General features: G+C 40.0%; 1 protein-coding gene across 6 annotated transcripts in view; it reads right to left on the reverse strand.

Annotated features, from left to right (window-relative positions):
• Nucleotides 1-24736, reverse strand: part of LOC125452825 (kelch-like protein 29) — a 371153-nt gene that overhangs the window by 71467 nt on the left and 274950 nt on the right. For all 6 annotated transcript variants that reach the window (XM_059645636.1, XM_048531718.2, XM_048531717.2 and 3 more), the window contains 2 exons: nucleotides 12306-12502; nucleotides 4597-4856 (listed from right to left, as the gene is read on the reverse strand). In XM_059645636.1, the coding sequence (XP_059501619.1) occupies nucleotides 4597-4856; nucleotides 12306-12502 (457 nt within the window). The remainder of the gene's footprint in view (nucleotides 1-4596; nucleotides 4857-12305; nucleotides 12503-24736) is intronic.

Below are 24736 nucleotides of genomic sequence, written 5' to 3' on the forward strand. Positions count from 1 at the left end.
ACCACTTTATCTATGAAGCGTCATTTTCTTTAGCTTTATTTTCACTTTGATAACAATTTAAACCACTACACTTCACTGTATTACTTTGTTTACTTGTAAGTTCCTCTGTGTCACCCACTAATGGTAGCCAGCTATTTACTTGATTCTGGAATAGTTAGATATTAAAGGTCATCTTCTGTGGGCAGTACACTTCTGGTAACGTGTGAAAGACCATCTGTACTTGAATGTTAATGGGAAACAAAAATAAATTAGAGTTTACGCAAGATGGAAAGGGTAGAACTCCATTCATTGGTACTGCTTAAGAAACTACTTAAGAAACAGCCAAGCTTTATGTGTGGACACATTTCAGCTTATTGGCTTGTACAGGGTTGAATAATCACCTTTACAAAAGTAGCATGAAACTGCTTTTGCTATGATTAACTGATTGAATATTCATTGGACATTAACCGACAAAATAACTATCAGTGCACTTGGTGAACACTTGGAAGAAGTTGATAAATAAACAGTTGATAAATAAGCAGTAAGAAGCTTTAATTTAATTATATTTAGACTAGTCCAAACGGGGAGTTGAGTGTGAATCAGCTCAAGCAGAGGGTTAACAGGCAAAACATAACTGGAGTAAAGCGCAGTGATAATGGGAACTGCAGATGCTGGAGAATTCCAAGATAATAAAATGTGAGGCTGGATGAACACAGCAGGCCAAGCAGCATCTCAGGAGCACAAAAGCTGACGTTTCGGGCCTAGACCCTTCATCAGAGAGGGGGATGGGGTGAGGGTTCTGGAATAAATAGGGAGAGAGGGGGAGGCGGACCGAAGATAGAGAGTAAAGAAGATAGGTGGAGAGAGTATAGGTGGGGAGGTAGGGAGGGGATAGGTCAGTCCAGGGAAGACGGACAGGTCAAGGAGGTGGGATGAGGTTAGTAGGTAGGAAATGGAGGTGCGGCTTGGGTGGGAGGAAGGGATGGGTGAGAGGAAGAACCGGTTAGGGAGGCAGAGGCAGGTTGGACTGGTTTTGGGATGCAGTGGGTGGGAGGGAAGAGCTGGGCTGGTTGTGTGGTGCAGTGGGGGGGAGCGGATGAACTGGGCTGGTTTAGGGATGCAGTTGGGGAAGGGGAGATTTTGAAGCTGGTGAAGTCCACATTGATACCATATGGCTGCAGTGTTCCCAAGCGGAATATGAGTTGCTGTTCCTGCAACCTTCGGGTGGCATCATTGTGGCACTGCAGGAGGCCCATGATGGACATGTCATCTAGAGAATGGGAGGGGGAGTGGAAATGGTTTGCGACTGGGAGGTGCAGTTGTTTGTTGCGAACTGAGCGGAGTGATTTTAAATTGGAACAGGGAAAAGGGACGTGGGGAGTGGCAAGGTCGGGGGAAAAAGTAGAAGACTGAAAGGCAGGGTAAAGTCAGGGTGGGGAATGGGAATGTTTCATGAATGCTAACATATATGACGGGAAGGGAGGAGAAGGTGGATCAGAGGTGAGGAGAGAGAGAGAGGGTGTTGGAGGGATAAAGGATGTGCAAGGAAGAGAAAGCAGGAATGTGAGGGAAGGGGAAGCAGTTGGAGAAGAATGGGAGGGATAGTGAGGAAGAATGAAACAGAGTGGCTCAAAGGAGATGATTTACAGGAGGGGAACAGATGGAGTAGACTGCAAGGTGGAGAGGAAGGGCTTGGACAGGAGGCCAGACAGGAGGAAGGTATAGAGGAATGATGTGGACGAGAGGAAAGAAGAGGAGGCAGGGGCGAGCAGGAGAGGAAGGGGAGACAAGAAAGAGAGGAGGGAAGGAAAGGAGAGAGAAAAGGAAGGTGCAGTGATTGTAATGAGGTCAGCCAGGTGGACGTGGCAGGATATGTGTTGCCTGACTGGGGATGTTAACTGGTCCAATCAGGGAGGCCTGGCTGACAGATATAAAGAGGAATGTCAGAAGTTCTGCTCACTCAGAGTGGCTCTGATGAATCCAGACAGTGTCAAGGATTCTACGCGTAAATAAAGTGTGGCTTGGTGATGGGATACCGACCTTTGCGGAATTATTTCAGAGCAGAGAGGGAAAAGGATGGTAGGGTGGACAAGGCAGTGCATCCTGGTGTGAGTGAAAACTGTGTAATGGGAACAGAGAATATCCAGCTAAGCTAACAATTACTACAGGCTGAAGAAATTATTTATGTTCATTTATGTTGTGGTATTGACTGGGGAGAATACATGCTGTTGAGTAAGTTAAGTCATAATAATTGAAAGACACTCTGAAAAGGTCAACTTTGTGAAAATAATAAAACATAGCTACTGTTCATCTTTGGTACTTGAGACAAAGTTGATTCAAAATCAGTGGTCAGGATATGGAAATTTATCATGTGATTAATTGGCATGTGACAGCCTTTTGTGATTGAAAAGTGTGTCTAAGGGCCGAATACTCTCAATGTGGTAAACTCTTACTAGATTGCCATCTGGAGGAAAGTGCAAATACGACAGAGTGACAAAATAAACAGGTCTTTAGGGCTACTGGCAGTGAAGAGTCCATATCCATTTTAATAATGGATATCCAAGTTTAAAATGAGTAACTGCGTGCAATAAATGTCAATCTCCAGTTCAGCTGTGAACAGCGTATGTATATAATTGAACCCATGTGATGAATTTTTAATGAACACTTTCTAACACATTGCATGGATCAATAATGGCACTTCATACTCAGACAGGGAAAACCTGTCACTAGCAAGCCACTTTCCTAAACTGCAACAGTTTAGGTAGACACACAGTGCTATTCAGAAGGGAGTTTTAGGGATTTGACCCTGCAATAGCGAAGGAACAATAATAGAGTTCAAAGTTAGGACAGTGAGTGGCATGTGTTCCTCTCATTCTTCTACATGGTATACACTGCTTGTACTGTGTGTCAGTGATGAAGGGATGGAACATTAAGGTAGCAGGTGTGGTGCTGATCGACAGGGCTACCTTGCCCCAGATGGCTTTAGCTTTCCGAACGTTGTTGGAGCCGCAAGAATCACGACAGTGGAGATTGTTTCATCACACTCCTGACTTGCCACAGAATCCTAAGCCTCTTGTTGCTATATGATTGATCCAGCTAAGTATCTGGCAAACGACAACTGTCCAGGATGCTGGCAGTAGGTTCTTTAACAATAGCAATGCCACTGAATATCATGGTGAGATGGTTAGATTCTCTTGACTTAGAGGTGGTCAGTGCCTGGCCCTTGTGTGGTCTGAAAGTCACTTGCCACCTATCAGTCCAAGGCTGGGTATTGAATGGGTCCTGCAGCCTCTGGAAAATGGTTAATTCTTGCTTACAGAGACAATAAAGATAGCTAATGCATGAACTGAAAATAAAACTCACAAGCAAACAACTATTGCGTTCAGAAATTAGAACAATTAAAGCTGTGCAAAAGGTATCATGCTCTGCAAATGAATATGCTTTATCTAATTGGTCATAAAAACATCCCATCAGGCACCAGCAGCATGTCTTCCAAATTAATGAAAAAAAATAAGAACACAATGAGTGTTTTGTCCAAAAGCAAATTTGATTTCAAAGCAATTTTAAAGACGGTAATATAGCACAAATTCAACATATCAAACTATAGTGGAGTGGCCTACATCTGCACTGTAAAATTCTTTGATTCTATGATTTGAAAGGTGCTCAGTATTGTATAAACGTGAGCGAGCATTCCACGTCAGAAGGAATGATGAAGGGAAGGAAATTGTTGAAGCAGCTGAAGATGGTTGGGCCTTAGATACAATACTGGGAAATTCCAGGTCTGGTAAGTTCCCATTTTAAGCAAGGTTCTTTGCAAGATATTTCAGAGTCTGAATAAGAAAAAAATAACTAGACATCTCACATCACGACAACTGTCCCCAGCAAGGGACATTGGTTTGGATTCTACCGTTAGCATTATAGCTCTACAATTGGGATGAAGTGTGGGCCACCAACAGTAGGATCTTTGAATTGGCCAACTACAGGACCACAATCCAACTAAGGATGGCAGCTGTGAGGTATGGAGCCAATCATGAGGTTACAAGGGGAGGCAATGGTCTAGAGGTATTATTGCTGAACTGTTAATTCAGAGACCCTGATAATGTTCTGGGGACCTGAGTTTGGGTTCCACCATGGCAGATGGTGGAATTTGAACTCAATAAATATCTGGGATTGATGATCATGAATCCATTGTTGATTGTCGGAAAAATTCTCGGGGTTCATTAATGGCCTTTAAAGAAGGAAACTGCCATCCTCATCAGATCTGGCCCACATGTGACTCCAGTACCACAGCAATGTGGTTGACTCTAAACTGCCCTCGGGGCAATAAGGGTAGGCAATAAATGCTGGTCCAGCCAGTGATGCCCACATCTCATGAACGAATAAAAAGAAATCGGAAATCTCAGCAGCAATGAATATGGAGATACTCACATAGAGATAAGTTTGAATTAAAATTCAGGCTGGCAGAGGGAAGAAAGCTATACCAATAACATGACAAATTGCTCTGGGTGCATTCTTAGAACTGCAGGACTGCTATTTCTGAAACAGCTCTCTGTCCTGGGCAATAATGTCTGTAGCTCTGATTAACCATTAACTATTTTTCTAATTGAAAAGACACACCTGTGTTCTGTTCATTGGATCCTTTTTAATCCATTTAATTACAGCCTCGTAAACAAGTTCTTCAGCCTTTGTGTTCAAGTTGTCATTGGAGAGAAACGCAATAAGATCGTCTTTTGAGACATTCAGTACTTCATCTTGGGTTGTTACTTCTGGAAAGTTTTGCAGTGCATAGGCTTTTGCCATGTTGTGTAGTTCATTACACTGCATAGCTTCTGCCATGGCCAGTATTCCTAAGCAGTTATTGGCTGTTAGCTGTTTCTCTGAAAGAAAAATAAAACACATTGAAAGGGTGTGAGAAGCAGCAATGAAAGGTTTCTTTTTTCGCTACACACTTCACATATTTAACATATTACACGTTAATTATAAATTTTTCAGTCTAGTTTTCTTCTAGACCATCCAGATCCATCTATGCTGCAATAAGGATTTCCCTTTTCTGCTTACATATACCATAAAACATACATTGCTAGTTCCTGTTGCTCAGGTTATGATATATACCAATTGTGAGGAATTGCTTTCTGTGGTTTATGAGGAACTGCTTTCTGAGTAGAGTTCCATTTACTCTTAATGAAGCAGTTATCTACAAAAGCAAACTCCACAATCTAGTCCTTGTATCAATTTTGATTGGAATCTCATTATATAAAGGAAAATAGACGGTCTTTCTCTTTGTAGCTGAGCTTTTTCTGCAGAAATGTGCAATCTGGTGATATTGCTCCTGTAGCATTGCACATTGATGCATCAGTGTGTTCACTACAATTACACATTATATGGAACTGTTTGCATATTATTAATAAACCATAACTAACGTCATTCTTGAATTTTATTGTGATTAAATATCAAGTATTATCAATTTTATTCCATGTGACATCACTCTCAAAGCTGAATGATTACAATCTTATATATTTTGGCTGGGATTATATTCAACTTTGAAATTACATATTTACAAGCAATGTTTTTCCAGGTGAAAACAATAAAACTGGTTTTACACATATCAGTAACACTCATATCCTGGCTTGTGGGTTAATATTTGCACACCTCCCATTTTATCTGGCTTTTGGTTCCACTGCTGCTTGATGTATCAATGATCTCATACGGGTCGCCCCAATAAAGGAATATTGGCTCCACTCACTGTCCCACCGCTGAGTGAAAGCAGGCAAATATTATTATAAATAAAATTTTAACATACAGGAATTGCTCAGCAGGTCAGGCAGCTGAGAGGGAAAACTGCTGTTAATATTACAGACTGCTGGCCTTTCTCTAGAACCTTTTCAAACAAAAGGTTGTTGATCTGAAAGTTAACTCTTTCTCACTCCACAGATGCTGCCAGACCCGCTGAGGATTGTCAGCATCTATCAGCTTTGGAACATCTGTGGTATTTTGTTATAATATTAGTGGGAGATGCGGTTTTCTGAGCATATACAGGTCGATTGAAAGAACTCTAGCAAACTAAGCTTCAACAGACTTTTTCACACTGTTGTGAATTTGTTGTTTCACTTCCTGTGGGAAAATGCAAGCTTTCTCTTAAAAACTATTCAGCCAGGCATGCTTGAAATCAAAGGGCGATTGCATGGTAACATAATTACTTAATTTGCGCAGTATTTTGTTGTATTCTCAAGAGTAGCCCTTGAATGGTAGTTTGGGATTATGGCCTTTTGTGACAATTCAATGCAGATCATCAGGATATCCTTAAACTGGACGTTAAATTTTTGAGTCTCCTGTAGCTATGGTAGAAGACTGGGTTCCTTGTGGAATTTTAATGTCACTGTTTATAAATTAATAGTAGCAACTTATAACTTTTAAGCATTTACAGATATTAATTAATTTTGTTTGAAACCAGAACAAGACTTGATTACACAGCTGTAAACTACTGTAACAACTCAATCAAGTTGTTAATAAGGGTGAACCAATCATAAGAAATTAATTGGACTTTGCTGATTATTCCTCAGTGCATTGGGTAGTGGTAAAGGATTAAATATTCTCCATTTAAAAAAATGACAGGAATGCAACTCATGATGTGGGAACATGTATGGAAACATAACATCAAGATCCATTGTAGTATACAATGCCATTGCTTTGTAAAGAAAGTAATGCTTTCAGTTGAAGACAGACTATTAGAATCATAGAATTCATACAGTGTGGAAGGAGGCCATTTGACGCATCCCTTCCACACCGGCCCTCCAAAGATCATCCCACCCAGACCCATCCTGTACCCTATCGCCGTAACCCATATTTCTCATGCCCAATCCACCGTAATTTGCACATCTTTGGCCTGTGGGAGGAAACCAGAGCGCCAGGAAGAAACCCATGCAGACACATGGAGAATGTACAAGCTCCACACAGTCACTTTAGGGGGAATCAAACCCAGGTCACTGGTGCTGTGAGGGAGCACTGCTAACCTTTCAGCCACTGTGCTGAATATTACTGGAGTTGACATGCAGCTGATAAGGACAAAATTAGTGTTAACTCGACTGTTACAGTAAGGCTGTTGCATCAGATATGCTCAGCAAAAGATGACTTTTTATTTCTCTCTGATGAAGGGTCTAGGCCCGAAACGTCAGCTTTTGTGCTCCTGAGATGCTGCTTGGCCTGCTGTGTTCATCCAGCTCCACACTTTGATATCTTGGATTCTTCAGCATCTGCAGCTCCCATTATCACATGACTTTTTATTTGTTGGGCTCTCCGAAGTTAGCCCAAGTGTTGTTTATTGTTTTAGATTAACCATTGTATTATAAATGAGAAAAGTTTCCGTTGTGTTTAGGCACTAGTTCCCTTATCAATTGTATTTAGGTTCACTGCTAGCTTTCTGCAAACTTTTCTGCACTTTGGAAGAATTTTAATTAATCTTGAGAAATAACTGGAATACAAGTCATTATTTAAAGGAACAGTTCATAACAGAGGCTGCAAATAGCTCATGGACACTAAGATCTCATACCAGAAATAGAACCAAGCGTGTCTAAAAATGGTTAAGCTACAACATAGGGCTAGGCTCACCTAAACATTACAAGTCGATTTCTACAGATTAAGCTCTCGGGACACTGTATGTAAGGAACTTGCATATTCTCCCCGTATCTGCATGGGTTTCCTCCCACAGTCTAAGGATGTGCAGGTTGGGTGGATTGGCCATGTTAAATTGCCTGTAGTGTTCAGGGACGTGCAGGCCAGTTGGATTAGCCATGGGAAATGCTGGGTTACAGGGTGCACGGTGACGGGAGATCTGGGTGGGATGCTATTTGGAGGGTACAATGGGCCAAATAGCCTGCTTCCACGCAGTAGGGATTCCACGATTGCGTTAAACAATCTTATAGCCAATGGATTAGGTCAAACCCTGCAGCCCTGCCACATTCTGTTGCAAACAGTGGCGATGAATTAAACTTAAAGGAGGAGGAGGATCCGTAAATTTCTTCATTCTCGATGATTCTCAGTGGAGCTCAATAAGTGAAAACAAAAGACAAGCAGTCTCCGCCATCTTCAGGCAGAATTGTCTGCTGGCTGACCCATTCCAGCTTCCTCGCTATCCCCAACATCAATCTTTAGCCAATTTCATTCTCTTCTCACCATATCAAGAAATCAAGAAATGCTTGAGTGCAGTGGATGTCACCCCGGCAACAACCCAGCTGTGGTAGTGAAAACTTATAACGCTAAAAGCGTTAGCTCTAGAATGAGCTATACTTCTTGCCAAGCTATTGTTTACAGCCACCTATGTGGAAAATGTCAATTAGCCCAATTGTCACCAAATTTCAACCAAAGTGATAGAAGATGTCATTTACAGGTTTATCAAACAGCAGTTTCCCAAGAGTAACCTGCTCACTAATGTTTAATTGGGGTTCTGCCTGTACTATTCATCTCTAGAAACAAAAAAAACCCAAAGGACTGCAAAGGCTGGAAATCAGAAACAAAGTCAAAAATTACTGGAAGAACTCAGCAGGTCAGGGAGAATCTGTAGAAAGAAAGCAGAATTAATGCATTGGATCCATTGATCCTTCTCAGTAAGGGGCAGTATTTAGGAAAAGGTTGGTACTCATGCTGAAGGCAAGCGGGTTAGGTAGAAGAGGAGTAAATGTGAGGTGGAGATAGAGCCCTCCTGAAGACTGTGATGCCTTACTTTGGATGAACACCCATATTTCTCCCAACTGACTATTACCCATGTGTAACCTTTAGCAATTTCAGTAAACTATTTAACCACTGAAGATGTCATGTGCAAGTGGAAGGTTTTGTTTGCCTGATATGCACAACACATACTTCGAGCAAACAAGAACTTAGGCCCATATTCCTATTTCTAAATCAAGTGGGTACAGGTTAATTATAGTAGTTGAAAACTGGGAAACTCTCCTTGCCAAAGACCAAAGGGTTGAAGCTGAAACAATTGAAATTTCAAATCTTCCAATAATATATTTTTGTTAGGTAGGGGTGCCAAGTGTTACAAAGATAGGTAGGGAGAATTCAGATACAAAGCAGTTATGATCGACCCGAATGTTGAACAAGCTATTGATTTGTTATATTTCTCTGTGTTATTTTAATTATGGATACGGACTTTTGATATTCAAATTCAATGATCTGATTCTAATACCTGAGACCTTCAACAGACTGAGAAAGTCTTCAAAACGAGAACAAATAATGACGAAAATTGGCTGCTGTAATCACATCACCACAGATTGTGTCAATGTCCAGAGAATCAAAAAGGAATGCCTTAATCCAGCAGTACGGAAATTTCCATCTCATCTAGCCAGGGTGTAAATGGACAACTAAGTCTTTGTCAAGAAGTCTGCATCTCTTGTTTAATTCATGCTTGCATGTTAAGTTCAAATACTGGGAGATGAAATATTGCCTGTGGACTGCTCAGCTTGGAAAGACCAGAAAAGGGAAAATAGAAACTAACCATATTTCAGGAACTTGTTTGTCAGAGCAGAGACAGGGAATGAATAATGGATTCATAACAGAACTTGGAAGAGTTGCTCTCTCTCTCTCTTTGCCTGTCTCTCCGCTTATGCATTAGCATTTCTCAAAAAAAGTGGAAAAGAACTTGGGAAAACAACCATTCCTCGAAAACTTTGGGATTCTACAAATTTTACTGATGCTAAGGAAATAAGACAATGGGTAAACAACCATGACTTTAAAAATGTTAAAGTATATCTGCTGTTATCTGAGATAATGGGAACTGCAGATGCTGGAGAATTCCAAGATAATAAAATGTGAGGCTGGATGAACACAGCAGGCCAAGCAGCATCTCAGGAGCACAAAAGCTGACGTTTCGGGCCTAGACCCTTCATCAGAGAGGGGGATGGGGGGAGGGAACTGGAATAAATAGGGAGAGAGGGGGAGGCGGACCGAAGATGGAGAGTAAAGAAGATAGGTGGAGAGAGTATAGGTGGGGAGGTAGGGAGGGGATAGGTCAGTCCAGGGAAGACGGACAGGTCAAGGAGGTGGGATGAGGTGAGTAGGTAGCTGGGGGTGCGGCTTGGGGTGGGAGGAAGGGATGGGTGAGAGGAAGAACCGGTTAGGGTGGCAGAGACAGGTTGGACTGGTTTTGGGATGCAGTGGGTGGGGGGGAAGAGCTGGGCTGGTTGTGTGGTGCAGTGGGGGGAGGGGACGAACTGGGCTGGTTTAGGGATGCAGTAGGGGAAGGGGAGATTTTGAAACTGGTGAAGTCCACATTGATACCATATGGCTGCAGGGTTCCCAGGCGGAATATGAGTTGCTGTTCCTGCAACCTTCGGGTGGCATCATTGTGGCAGTGCAGGAGGCCCATGATGGACATGTCATCTAGAGAATGGGAGGGGGAGTGGAAATGGTTTGCGACTGGGAGGTGCAGTTGTTTGTTGCGAACTGAGCGGAGGTGTTCTGCAAAGCGGTCCCCAAGCCTCCGCTTGGTTTCCCCAATGTAGAGGAAGCCGCACCGGGTACAGTGGATGCAGTATACCACATTGGCAGATGTGCAGGTGATCCTCTGCTTGATGTGGAATGTCATCTTGGGGCCTGGGATGGGGGTGAGGGAGGAGGTGTAGGGACCAGTGTAGCATTTCCTGCGGTTGCAGGGGAAGGTGCCGGGTGTGGTGGGGTTGGAGGGCAGTGTGGAGCGAACAAGGGAGTCACGGAGAGAGTGGTCTCTCCGGAAAGCAGACAGGGGAGGGGATGGAAAAATGTCTTGGGTGGTGGGGTCGGATTGTAAATGGCGGAAGTGTCGGAGGATAATGCGTTGTATCCGGAGGTTGGTAGGGTGGTGTGTGAGAACGAGGGGGATCCTCTTGGGGCGGTTGTGGCGGGGGCGGGGTGTGAGGGATGTGTCGCGGGAAATGCGGGAGACGCGGTCAAGGGCGTTCTCGATCACCGTGGGGGGAAAGTTGCGGTCCTTAAAGAACTTGGACATCTGGGATGTGCGGGAGTGGAATGTCTTATCGTGGGAGCAGATGCGGCGGAGGCGGAGGAATTGGGAATAGGGGATGGAATTTTTGCAGGAGGGTGGGTGGGAGGAGGTGTATTCTAGGTAGCTGTGGGAGTCGGTGGGCTTGAAATGGACATCAGTTACAAGCTGGTTGCCTGAGATGGAGACTGAGAGGTCCAGGAAGGTGAGGGATGTGCTGGAGATGGCCCAGGTGAACTGAAGGTTGGGGTGGAAGGTGTTGGTGAAGTGGATGAACAGTTCGAGCTCCTCTGGGGAGCAAGAGGCGGCGCCGATACAGTCATCAATGTACCGGAGGAAGAGGTGGGGTTTGGGGCCTGTGTAGGTGCGGAAGAGGGACTGTTCCACGTAACCTACAAAGAGGCAGGCATAGCTGGGGCCCATGTGGGTGCCCATGGCCACCCCCTTAGTCTGTAGGAAGTGGGAGGAGTCAAAAGAGAAGTTGTTGAGTGTGAGGACGAGTTCAGCTAGGCGGATGAGAGTGTCGGTGGAGGGGGACTGGTCGGGCCTGCGGGACAGGAAGAAGCGGAGGGCTTTGAGGCCATCTCCATGCGGAATGCAGGTGTACAGGGACTGGACGTCCATGGTGAATATGAGGTGTTGGGGGCCAGGGAATTGGAAGTCCGCTGTTATCTTCCTGTTTGTACTAGATACTCAATTCATGATTAATTTATTACCAATCTTTCTATGTCTGTGTGATGTCATGTTTTACTACTCTCCCTGTCAATAGGTAATTTAAATTTCTCTTTCTTTCAACCAAACAACATTTGGAATTAATTCCTTCATTTTGACCTAACTAACTACACCTTCTTTGTGCTTAATTTTTAAAAAAAATTATGACCAGCTCAGTACGATAAAAAGGAGACAATTACACCCACTTACCTGATTGTGATACGTTTATAGTCTCAACAGAAACAAATAAATATTATTTAACTTGAACACCTGACACAAAATTAAAACATTCTTGGTCAAGAGATAGCAGGAACTGCAGATGCTGGAGAATCTGTGATAACAAGATGTAGAGCTGGATGAACACAGCAGGCCAAGCAGCATCATAGGAGCAGGAAGGTTGACGTTTCGGGCCTAGACCCTTCTTCATCGGTCTCGGCCCAAAACGTCAGCTTTCCTGCCCCTCTGATGCTGCTTGGCCTGCTGTGTTCATCCAGCTCTACACTTTGTTATCTCACATTCTTGGTCAATGTGGTTCAGTCATTACTCAAAATTGTTGAGCCACTGCAAACACATTAACATTTTCTGCATTGCATAAACATAAATTATTAACTCTTGCACTTGTGTATGCTTAGTTTTTACTTACCTAAAAATGAAACACAAACTTTGCAGAAAGTTCGGAACTGGAATTTACTGGCAGCTTCCAGTAGAGTTTTTGCATTTCCAGAATTGATGATGAGTGAGCCAGTATAAACAAATTCCAGCAGCATTTCTAGCACATCTGCGTTTATATTTGAAATTGTCAACTCCAGCTTCTCTCCATTTTTGTTGTCCTTTGAAGCCCTAATAACAGCAGGCAATAAATGAGAAGTTAGATCTGAATTCAACTATTTATATACTTCAATGTAAAGGTGGCTCCATTTATCACTCCTCACACTTTGCACTAAAATGTTCTACTATTCTCTTAATAAGTGAGCTGAAAGAGAAAAAGTAAGCATTGCTCAGCACAGAACACATTGTCATGCAAAACGTTATTAAAAATAGAATAAGCCAACGTAAGGATGAAAGATGCAATAATTGCTCATAAACAAAAACTGAAGCCCGAATGACACAGATTTATAAACTGAAGAATTTGGAAACAAAATGGTTAAAGCAGAAAGGGGGGGGAAAAGGTCTAATTCTGCCACAGGAAGCCAGCAGCCATCCTTTCGGAGTTCCATGACTGTGGCCTAGGCTGTTAAATAGGTGTTCCCCTGTATAAAGCAGAACACTGAGGTTTCAAACGGTCCTGTATCTTAAATGTATGTTTAGTCGCGTTAATTTAGGGAGACAAAGTTTTACACCAAACATACCTCAATGGCATCTGTAAATAAGAACCCTGTTAAAATAATAAAGATCAGAATCGGTTCACACAAAGGAAAACAGTGTTAAGCGTGAATGAGCATCACATGAAAATCCTTTCAACAATCTGCCTGTATTTAATTTGCACAACCGGTTCTGCAATTTTTAATTACTAAATTCAAACAAATTTTGCTTCCAATTCTAGTTGTAAATGTCTCCAACTTCCACTGCTCCATAATTGCTTCTTGTGTGCGTAGAGCTATGTGGGATGTTACCGGTTTTAGTATTATATTGAGACATAACCAGCAAAGTCCAGCCAAAGCTTGGAATGGCTTCATGAATATGAATGACAAATGTCTGAAGTAAAATTTTCTAAAATGCATCATTACTATTTCAAAAGTATTTGCATATTAACTGTGAAATAAATGTGGAAATTAGCCTATCGTCTTATTTCCAAACATTACAAAACTTCTTTAAATGAAATATGGGAAAAGATTGGACTACAGATAGAATGTGTTTAAATTTCAAGCATTTCACTATTGCATTGTATCACATAGAAGTTCTATCTTCTAAAAACACTCTCTTGGTGCTAATGAGTGACAATGATGTTTGGGGGAAAAAAAATTCTAGCAAATCTCATTTTAGACATTTTACATAATATATTCAGGATGGCGGTGGAGTGGGGAGGGGGAATGGGGGGGGGATGGTGGGGGCTTAGCAAAAATTTCTGTGAAAAGGCTCCTTTTCAGCTCTGGTATCATCCAGACCAGATAGGGAGGTCCAGTACATACCCACTCCCAACAGAGCCATAGGTAATTTCCAGGTTGAAACTGGAAGTCTGGACATGGGACAATCTGACTGATTTTGGAAATCGGCAGCCAGAAGGTTGTAAAATATCCATGAGGAAAGGACGAAGGAAAGGGGAAAACACTGTATATTTATATTTTTCAGATTGCCCTCAGAGTCTTTGTGCATATCCAACGGGTAGGGAGCAGAATGCCAGCTGGAAATTTATCTTGGTGTCTTGCTGAAAGGAAACAGGAATCTGAGAATACCTTCTCCCAATGGATTAGTCATTGCACTGGCTTTGTACTATTGCAGGTGCAAGGTGGGCTCTGTTGTGCAAAGAATACCCTGGTAAGGCTAAGGGGCACAGATCCATAGATGCAATCTAATATCCCATATTGTTGCAGTTTGGAAACTGTATCCATGGTATCAAGGGTAACTTGTTAAAACTCTTTCACAAGAAGTGGGTATTGCTGGCTATGCCAGTATTTATTGCCTGTCCCTAACTGCCTTTGAACTGAGTAATTTGCCAGCTTATTTCACAGGGTGACGGAGTCACTTATGTTGGTGTGAATCTGGAGTCATGTGTCGACCACATCAGGTAAGGATGGCCGATTTCCTTCCCTACAGGTCATTAATAAACCAGATTGGTTGCAACAAACAACAATGGTAACAGAGTCATTATTAAACTAGTTTATAATTTCAGAATTTCTTTATTGAATTGAAATTTCACCATCTGTCATGGTGGGCTTTGAACTCTGGATTGCTAGTGCAGTGACATTACAACTGCACCATCATTTCCACCCCCCCCCCCCCAAAAAAAAGCACCACAGGCTGATTGGGAGCAGGTGATGTTGACCAGACTTCTTTTTGAAAGAGCTGAGCAAAGGACTTACTGTAGTGCAGGGGTAGTGCCCCTTAACCATAGACCAAAAGACCCAGCTGCTCCAGAGGTGTGCAAAAGTATCTTGGAGCAAGTTGGTTTGGGAAACACAAGCTAAATACAGAAAAAATCTTAAAGCTGTTGTGGCACAGTGGTAATGTTCGTACCTCTGAGTCAGGAGGCCTGGGTTCAAATCCCAGCTGCTCCAGAGGTGAGTTTTAATATCTGAAAACAGGTTGATTAAAAATAATCTGCAGGTGAAGGCAAGTGTCCTATGAATCTACCATATGAACGAACATGGAGTGTCTGTCATCACTATGATTAAGTGTTATGTTAGATGATAAAGAATAGCAACATGGACAGAATTGGTAATTTTGATCATCTTACATTTCAACCAATGTGCTTTCAGTAAAAGGGTGAATTCCGCTTGATTGATTAATTGGGGATTTGTTGGTGTGGTTTTTGGGGGGATAAAAGAGCTGAGTTCTCTCCTCCTGAAGCCGTTAGAGGTGGGTGAACATCATTCAACCAGTGAATCAAGGCATTATCTTCCCCTCAAACATTGGTTAGATTTAGCAACATCCCATCCTTGTTTTCCCTCTTTAGTTTTTGATTTTCTTGGATCCTTATCACACGGCTTGCGGTGTGCAGTGTTTGTTGTTTGTTATTTATAAATTGTTGTTTGGCTTTTGTTTTTAAAAAAAGTGGGAATACCCCTGCTCACCACTTCCCATTGTTGGTTGGTTTCTGAGGACGGTAAGTGTCCAGGATGGAAAGATGTTGTATTATAGATTTACAATTGTACCCTAGGAAACCTTAGGGTTATCGGCTGCCCTAATTTAACGTATCAGTGTACAAGACAACTACAGCTAAGGGATCAAACTGGGGTTACGAATTGAGTATAATACAGTAAGGTGGAAACAAAATCTTCTCAAAATAGAACAGGCAGTGATACAGAACATTTAAAAAAAACATGCAGCCCTTAAGCAAATTGTTTTAATGAGGAACACAGGATGGACATCTGAAACATTCCATGTTAAAATTCTCTTTGGAATTTAAGGGTTTGCTTTTCTCTGTTGACACAAAAATTAAGGTCAATACTTCAGATTTTAGATTCACGTTCATAGATTCATGCAATTCCTATAGTGTGGAAATAGACCATTCGGCCCAACAAATCCACACTGGCTCTCTGAAGAGCATCCCACCCAGATCCCTGTAACCCTGTATTTTCCATGGTTAATTAGAACAAAAGTCACAGAATCACAGAGAATCCATACAGAGTGTGGAAGCAGGCTATTCAGTTCACTGATTCCACACTGACCCCCTGAAGGGCATTCCACCCAGACACACACACCCTGAACCTATCCTGTAACCTTGCATTTCCCATGGCTAATCTGCCTAACCTTCATATCCCTGGGATTTGCAGGAAATTTAGAATGGGCAATCCACCTAATCAGTGCGTCTTGGAGCTGTGGGAGGAAACTGGGGCACCCGGTTGAAATCACAGATATGGGGAGAATGTGCAAACTCCTGACAGACAGTCGACTGAGGGTGGAATCAAAAATGGGTCCCTGGTGCTGTGAGGCAACAATGTGCTCATTGTGGCGAGGCTCAGTGTCTGGAATTTGTTAACTTCATCCTCAAACTCAGTCTCTCTCAAAGGCTTCACAGACAATGCAGAGCTGATTGATAAGTTAATTAGAAATGATAAAGACACCAATAACTTCCTTGCAGTGTCAGAAGTCAGACAATACCAGTTTATCGTCCATAAAATCAAAAGCTTTTGCAGTACTTCACCTGGTGAAGGGAGCAGCACTTCGAAAGCTTGTGATTTCAAATAACCCCATTGGACTATAACCTGGTGTCTTGTGACTTCTGATTTTGTCCACCTCAGACCAACACTGACACCTGCATATCATTATTTGCAATGTTTTGATTAATAGGTAAAATGAAAATAAAGCCTGGAATAAAACTGTTAAATAATTACATATTAAAGTCATACCTAAAATTTTCCAGATTGTCCAATAAGCAATGAAATTAGCTTGGAAATTATGATCAGTAGGGACGTATGTATCTAGAACTTGCTTGTGTCAAATTTCTCTTTCTGCTATTTTATCTGAAATTATAATCTGTTTGTTTTAAATAGGTTACTTGCAGACAAGTTTGATTAAAAAGTGTGGTCAAATATTTGAATGTCAATATTTACACAATGGTCATCTTACAATCAGGATATTTTAACTGCAATGAAAGGTTACATTAATATGTCAGGAATCGATAAAGAGCAACACATTGGTAGCAAAGTAACACTGCTATTACTTCTCAAATGTGAAAAATCTAGTAGCTGACAAGTCTCGGCCACAATCAAGTTATAAATTTTTTCCATGACTTACTATCAGCCTGTATAATTCAATAATTGTGAAATTATGATTTCTGCATTTGAGTTAAGATAACAGATTCCAACTTCTCAGCACTGGGGCTGCAAAACATTACTGAAGTATCAGAGATAATGGGAACTGCAGATGCTGGAGATTACTGAAGTATGTAGCTTTAATCAGTCATGAAACTTGAAGACCTGTTTTGTTAATAATGTGACAGTACTGTGACAAAAGCATGTTCCATTTTCTGAAGTAAAATGTCTGCAGTAATTAGAATGTGAATACAGTTAAAATCAAGGGCTGTAAAAGATCTTTTCTATAACTGTGAGCAACAATTGTCGTCAATGGTTGACTAATGTCAGGGATTATACCCATTTTGGTAATATTGTACAATATATTCAATTCTCACAAACCCATCTATATTATCCTCATGATTATGTGGACAAGGTAGATCACCATTAAGATAGCCTCAATATCATTCAGAACTGATCTTTTTCTGGCATTTTGTTTTTCCAGGCTGTTTTGAAACTGGTGAACGTGTCAGCGTGATTCAACTTGTCAAGTACAATTATCAATCAGAACATTTTATGGCTGGAGTGTTGGGACATAGTCTTGCTTTCACCCATCTTAAAAGTCAGAGGTAAGCCCACCTCTTCCTGACTGACAAAGTTCACAGTTATTGGGCTGTTAACTGACTCAGTAGGGATGAAATTCCACCTCCATTAAGAGCTGACCAGGGAACGGGTCAATTTCCTTCACCTGGTTGTACTACTGGGAGAAGTGCTCTTTGACAGGACTACAGGCAGGCCCCGCCAAAGAGGAAGCATCGAAAAAGGAGACTCTGGTAAATCCAGGGTTTTAACGGGGTCAGCCTGGAGGCAGCAACAAGTAGAGATGGGGATGGGGGAGCTGCCTGGTAGGGTGTCTCCCTTGGGCACAAGCTACCTAAACAGGAGAGCCGTCTCCACTCCACAATCTCCCAGTTCGCAAAGAAGTCACCAGATGAAATACCAACAGCTGTGGTGGTGAGGAAGACCTTATGTGGTCATTAAGTAGTTACTTAAGAGCATCAATGGACTCAAAGAAAACCCATGCTTCCCCTGCAACTGCCAAAATAGCAAGAGGACATCGGGTATATACCCACTGGCATGACCTGGGAGTTTACATCCACTCTGTGTGCCAATCCACTTTGGTTGATGGGCGTGAGCAGGACATACAATTCTCTCCTTTTTTTTCAGTAGCAAATACTTTTGTATCACAACGAGCTGAGTTGCCATAAATCAATAATCTTACATTCAAGTTAAAGCCATAATGGAACAGATCTCAAGTAGTGTCCAGTGAATTTTTCTTGTTTTCTAAGAATTTGATCTTAAGTATCTGCACCTCTATACCTTTGTACATAAGATGGTGCTGTATTGTACTCATTTGAGTACGTCACAATAAAGCTAATTCAATTCAATTCTAATACATTCTCAAATATTAATGCTCTTAATCTTTTGAGCACTGAATTTTTTCAAAAAAGACATTCATAATTTGAGACACATAGCACTTATAAGAACTACTTTATCAGTTTCTGTTGCCAAATACTGTGGAAATGCAGAAACACGAACAACCATATATTCCTTTGTAGTGAGCATTTTCTGAATAAATATATAAATACTTAAAGCAGATGGAAACACAATAGAACTAATAATGAAGACATTAGGAAGGAAGGAACATGGAATCAGTTCACTTGTGGGAACACTGGGCAGTATGCAAGTCATTAATTTGGACATGTAATTGATCAACTAAATGAATTGCAGACAAATACAACAATGACTAGTCCACAAGGAAAGCCACATTGAAGGACTCCTAGATAGTACGAAACAAATAAAACAATGGGAGGAGATGAGAAACACCAAACACAGTTGACTGTTGTAGTCCATACGTCAATCCTGTAAATAAAGCTCAACCTTGGGCACTGGTCCTTCAATAGAAAGGAAAAGGAATTTTTAAATTCTATAACTTAAACTGCAACAGTGAATGCTACTTCAATCCTTAAAGAGTTACCTGCTGTGTGCAATATATGACTTATACTGAACTATGATTTGAGTAATTTTAAGGCTTGAATTTGATAGAGGTTTGAGAATTTAAAAACAATATTGCTCATTCTCCTTATCATACATAAAATGTTCTAAGTTATATAAACACATTAAGCCTACATTTGTAAACATCAGTAATTCAGGCAAGCAGAAATACATTACTTTTCAATCAGATTACCAACATTTACTTTTTATTCATAGTATTTTAGAAGCCACTCTACCCAGGGCCACAGATTTTTAGAACCTATAAAATAAAATATTTAGTGGTATTCAATAAGAAATCTACAGAATTATACATTCTGCACTAGATCTATTTGCTATTACAAGAAGCTGTCCTTAACATTTATTCTTTGCAGCTTTTTAATTCATCTATTTGTGACAGATATATAATCCATATATCTTTGAATTGACTGACTTGTTGACACACTTCAAGAGTATTAGAGTTTTCCTCAATGTGAATTCCAAAAACCTGATGAGTTGATTTGAACTTCACAATTCTTACAAGTAGCCAAGCATAACAGTAAATATTACTTCACTCCCTCAGAGGAATCCAATGTCAGGAAACTTCAATAAGTCATCTTTGTGATTGTTATCGAAAGCTACAACCTACATCATAAGCACAAATGCTAAAAATGAAAAAAAAGCCTGAAAACCAGCACTGATTATCACTTTCAGTCTATGAAATTTAATACTGATTTGGAGTCAGAAAATTGTAACACCATTTTGTCCAACCCAATTCAAAACTGACATCAGAGGAAATATTAGAGCAATTTATTTCAACATTTCATGCATGGCGAAGTTTGCACTTTGTATTTCATAACAGAACAAAGCCAGCTTTGTCTGATGGACGCTACGATCATAATAGGCGCTCTGAAACACACTCATTTTATTTCAGTCGAATTCTAGAACTGCAGTTGACCCTTTCCTTTGATTATTTTTCTTGCAGTAATGTTTAAACGGTATTACCCATTAACTGCCACACTCGTTTAGCTACATCACAACATAGGAAGAAAATGGAGGTATAAGTTCAACTTTGTGCTGTAAAAGGCAACGTGAAGTTTTGAAAACCTCTCTCTCAAATTCACAGAACATCCTGTGGATAAAGTATTCTCTGTTTATTAATAGTGAATTGCTCTAAATGCATAATTGAAAGTAAGGCAAAAGGGCTTTGCTGCCCTCATGTAAGATTAAATTTGCTCAGATTCATGTCAGAAAAATGCTGCAAGCAAAAAAAAATCAGCAAAATTATTGACTGATGAAAAATGCAAAAATGAGAATGTGATTGCTTCTGGTATTCACTGTGCAAAAATACGATGGTAAATTATCTACAAGAACATTAGTTTTCTATTAGGTTGAGTGTGAAAAATTATACATTAATTATATGCTGAAAAAAATTCTCTTCCATCTTTCGAGGATCATGTTAAGAATAAATAAATCATTCAGGCTATTTACAGGAGAACAGTCTGCATAAAATGTATCTGAAAGCATGAGCAATCTTTGTAAAGGGCTTTCTCATTTATTGATTAGCATCAATATTTATCATTCTCCAGAATTAAGACACACACAAATGGACAGTTTCCTTTTAATATTTTGCTGGATGCAACCCAACAACAAGCTATGCAATCTTTCCTCACTCCAATGGTATAAAGGACATTTGCACTGACGGGGCCCAAGTTGAGCAGAGTGGGCTACCTCTGCAACGCAAACACATTATTTAGATGAAATGTATCAAGGGCAACCCAATGTGAAAAGAGGATAAATGTTTAGAGAAAATCAGATTTTAGTGCTTCATGTCATTTCTTGTTCTGTAATTTTCCATAAATATATAGTGAAATTTTTAACTTAGGCCATTAATGATTCAATCTAATGGCCTGTCTTAAAAACGATGCACTAAAATGTATCTTCTCTGCAAGAGAGATTCAAACAATAATTGTTATTAATGTTGTGCAAGTTCATTTACAAGTCTCTAGGTGCAGCAAATCTTTAGGTGTTGACCCATAGCTTTACTGAAATGGGCTTTAACTTTTCATAATAGTTTTCAGGTTTCAAATTCACAATAATATAACACTTCACAATCATAAAATAATCTGGTACTCTGTTACTTGGTAATCGAATTGCTGAAATGATAATATAGTTACAGCATATTTATTTATTTGCATAAAGCTTTACGATGCTGACACATGATTCAAGGGTTTGAAATGTACTAATGTTCTGAAATATGATGGTCATCTCCTAGTGAAACGGTGGCAGGAACCACTGTACTTTTGGAGAGTGGTATCCTTGAAACAGTTCTAATCAGAACATCTTCGACAGGGCCTAAGAAAAGCTAAGTATTTGTGAAGTTTAACATGACAGACTTAGTGATTTAGTGAACAGAAATCTAAGGCAAGCTTTTGATTGTTTGGATACTGATCAAGTTAATCTTCATGCCACAGCTCGAAAGAAAATCTACATGCACATGGAGAATTTATGACCTCCATGATGTTGTCATGGACTGAACAAAGAGGGTCATCATCCAGACCTACTGTAAACTTTGACACAGGGGATACTCATCTCAAGAGTTCTTCTGCATAGGGTCAGCCAAAATGGATGCCAGATGAATTATGAAGTTTGATTTAAGATTGTAATTGAGTAAAAATGCAATTAAAGCAAAACTGTCAGGCTATCACAACTTAAGTCCCAGGATTTATTATTCTGACACTACAAATTAATTTTCAACTTGGTATTTCACACCTTCAGAGTGAATGATTTCCTAGGCACCATGAGATTATCTACTCTGAGAATAAGAAATCATCATTGAACAGCCTGAGGCAGCAAGCTGTCAGTGGAAGAGAGTGGAAAAAATTAAACTGCACTTTTCATGTATAAGCTCCAACAACGTTAAAGCAGTCTTACAGACAATCTAATGCTAACAGATGGGTACAGGAGCCTGCCGATTACATACTGAATCTGCACCATCTGTTGACAAATACATACCCTGGATTCTCCAGCATTTTATGTGACAATTTGGGAAACATTTGGCTGAATAACTTGTATTCATTTAATATATTTTTGATTCCCTTTTGTTTCAAAGGAAAGTTCATTTTTATGCGAGAGGCTTTAGGCTTTTTGCTGTGCAAGGAATATCTTTTGCTGCATAAAACAAAAATGTTAAGATAAATGTTTCCTTAGTGAAAGAAATTACAAATAACTGCAGATGCTGGAGATCTGAAACAAAAACAGAAATTGCTGAAGGATCCTAGAAAGTCTGGCAGCATCTGTGGGGAGAAAACCGAATTAATGTTTCGAGTCTAGTGACCCTTCATCAGGTCCAGTTTCAAACTGTTTTGTCTGCACAGATACTGCCAGACTTTGAGTCCCTCCAGCAATTTATGGTTCAGTTTGAGATTACATTAAAGCTTTCTGAAAACAAATTGGTTACAGACTATAATGGAGTGTGCACTGGAAACTCTAAGGATGCATCTAATTTCAACAGATTATAAATTGAGTCAAGACATGCATCATATTCGTCAGCAGAAGTGGAAAATCTCAATGTGATTTACAGATTCAGCTCATCAAATAAGATTATTCCAGGAGGTAATGGCGAATGTAAGTGAGAAGACAATTCATCTTTCACTCTTATGCCTAGTTTAGGGGAAAGAATCAACAGGCATGCAGAACAATCAGAGAACTAAGTGGCACTAAGATGTTACAGTTGTTATAGACTGTTCTGTCTTCCTATGCGTTCTGGGATCTTGGAGCAAAACCTGCAGGAAAGAGGTTAGATCCAGTCAAGAGCTTGAATTTCAAAGCTGCTGTTTTTGAGATCAGTCCCACAACTGATTGCTCTGTGAATGTGTATCTGGGTGTTTTTATGTCTCTTACAACTTTGATTGTAAAGTATATAATTTGAGTGATATAGTTCAGATGTTAAAACGTTTTCTCTAAGTTGATCACAGTTGAAAATATGCTACTAAAAGGAACACACCATCACTCTTATAGACCCAATTGTGAAAAAAGTGAAAAATACAAACAGAAATGTTTCCTAATAGAAGAACAATTGTAACTAATTCCTGCGGACAAAAGAACAGAGCTGATTTGGATTGTGGATTGTTTGTAGAATGGAAAGATTGACAAGATATCTAGCTCTCACAAAGCTACAGCGAGCAAAAATCACAAAGAAGTACTAGACTACTTCATGATTCCTCCCTTCAGATGACACATCTCTCTGAAGATATGTGCAGGGTATATAGAAGGGGATAATTAGGAAGCTTTGCCATCATTAATCCTACAGCTTGGAAGTGTCAAAGGTAGGCATTCACAGATTCTGCACAAATGTTCAAAGATTAATACTTTTTATCAGGAATCATAAAAATGTCACACTGAAAAGAACTGCAAAACTGTACTTTAAAAACCATCAAATCGTGTTTAAATTCATTGCATATTGTGTATAATAAAAGCTGGGCTTTGAGATATTTTAACAGAATTGAATTAACAGTAATCGCTCGACTGAAATGCCTGAGTAGCCAACATCAACGATATGCAAGGATTTCAACTTTAACCAGTCCCAAACTACATTATACATCACTGCTTGTTCTATTCAGTTTACTAATAGCCTCTCAGAGAATATTCATGAATAACTGACTCATGTAAATAGCCTGTATGATACAGTTAGGTTGGAAGAAAGGATATTCAAGTTATGAAAAAAACACATTTTTCATCAATTAAGCTTGCAGTGGAGTTATAGAAATGATAGTACGGTTTATTTTACCAATAGATGATGAAAGGCAATTGGTATAAATTCATGTAATCCCTTAGCAACCTACTCAGCAATGTACTTTGAGAAAGAAGCATTATTTTAGCTGCATCAAGCATGCTCCAGCAGTCTAATCCCAATGACACTTGAGTTTAAAATAGCTAATTGAGAGTTCACTTCACTATATTTGAGAACATAAACCAAAAACAAATATTAAATTTCACATATTGAATTGACAGCAGGAGCATTTTCCCTAATCTTACTTTCAATTGATGTCATGCAATCTCCAAGGGGTTATTTGTTCAACTTATGCATGGAATATCTAACAATTTCCACGGATTTAATGGAACAGTTAATAGAAGTTTAAGCAAAATGAAAAATAACTTAAAAATTATAAATCCTTTAAAACCAAAAAAATCCTTCCAGCCGTCATTTCCATTTACATTGTAGCAGCACAGCATTAAAAATCCTTATAATCAGCATGACGCTCATTCTATTTCTTCGTAATATGTCAACATTTGCCAATTCATAAATGATTTCATAACAGATTATATTAAACCCAAATTATAAATATGTTCAAACCAACATAAGTGTGACATTCTATAATGTAATTGTTTACTTTGCACATAACTTACTTCCTTGCTATGTATGTAATTTTGCAAAACTGGAATATTTAACCTGCCACAATCCTTTAGCCATTTTGCAAATTAAGGGCTTTGACGATTAGATAGAGTTAGTTAGTTATGTAAAAAAATAGCACTATAACAATTCTGTTGGTAAGCAGACGAAGGAGTAATATATTTCTTGGCAAATCACTGTTGATAATTGACAATGATCTTTCCTCAAACAGCAGAATTTAAACATGTATTGAAATCA

This window comes from Stegostoma tigrinum, chromosome 4 (assembly GCF_030684315.1).
Source record: "Stegostoma tigrinum isolate sSteTig4 chromosome 4, sSteTig4.hap1, whole genome shotgun sequence".
In the NCBI taxonomy this organism is placed as follows: Eukaryota; Metazoa; Chordata; class Chondrichthyes; order Orectolobiformes; family Stegostomatidae; genus Stegostoma; species Stegostoma tigrinum.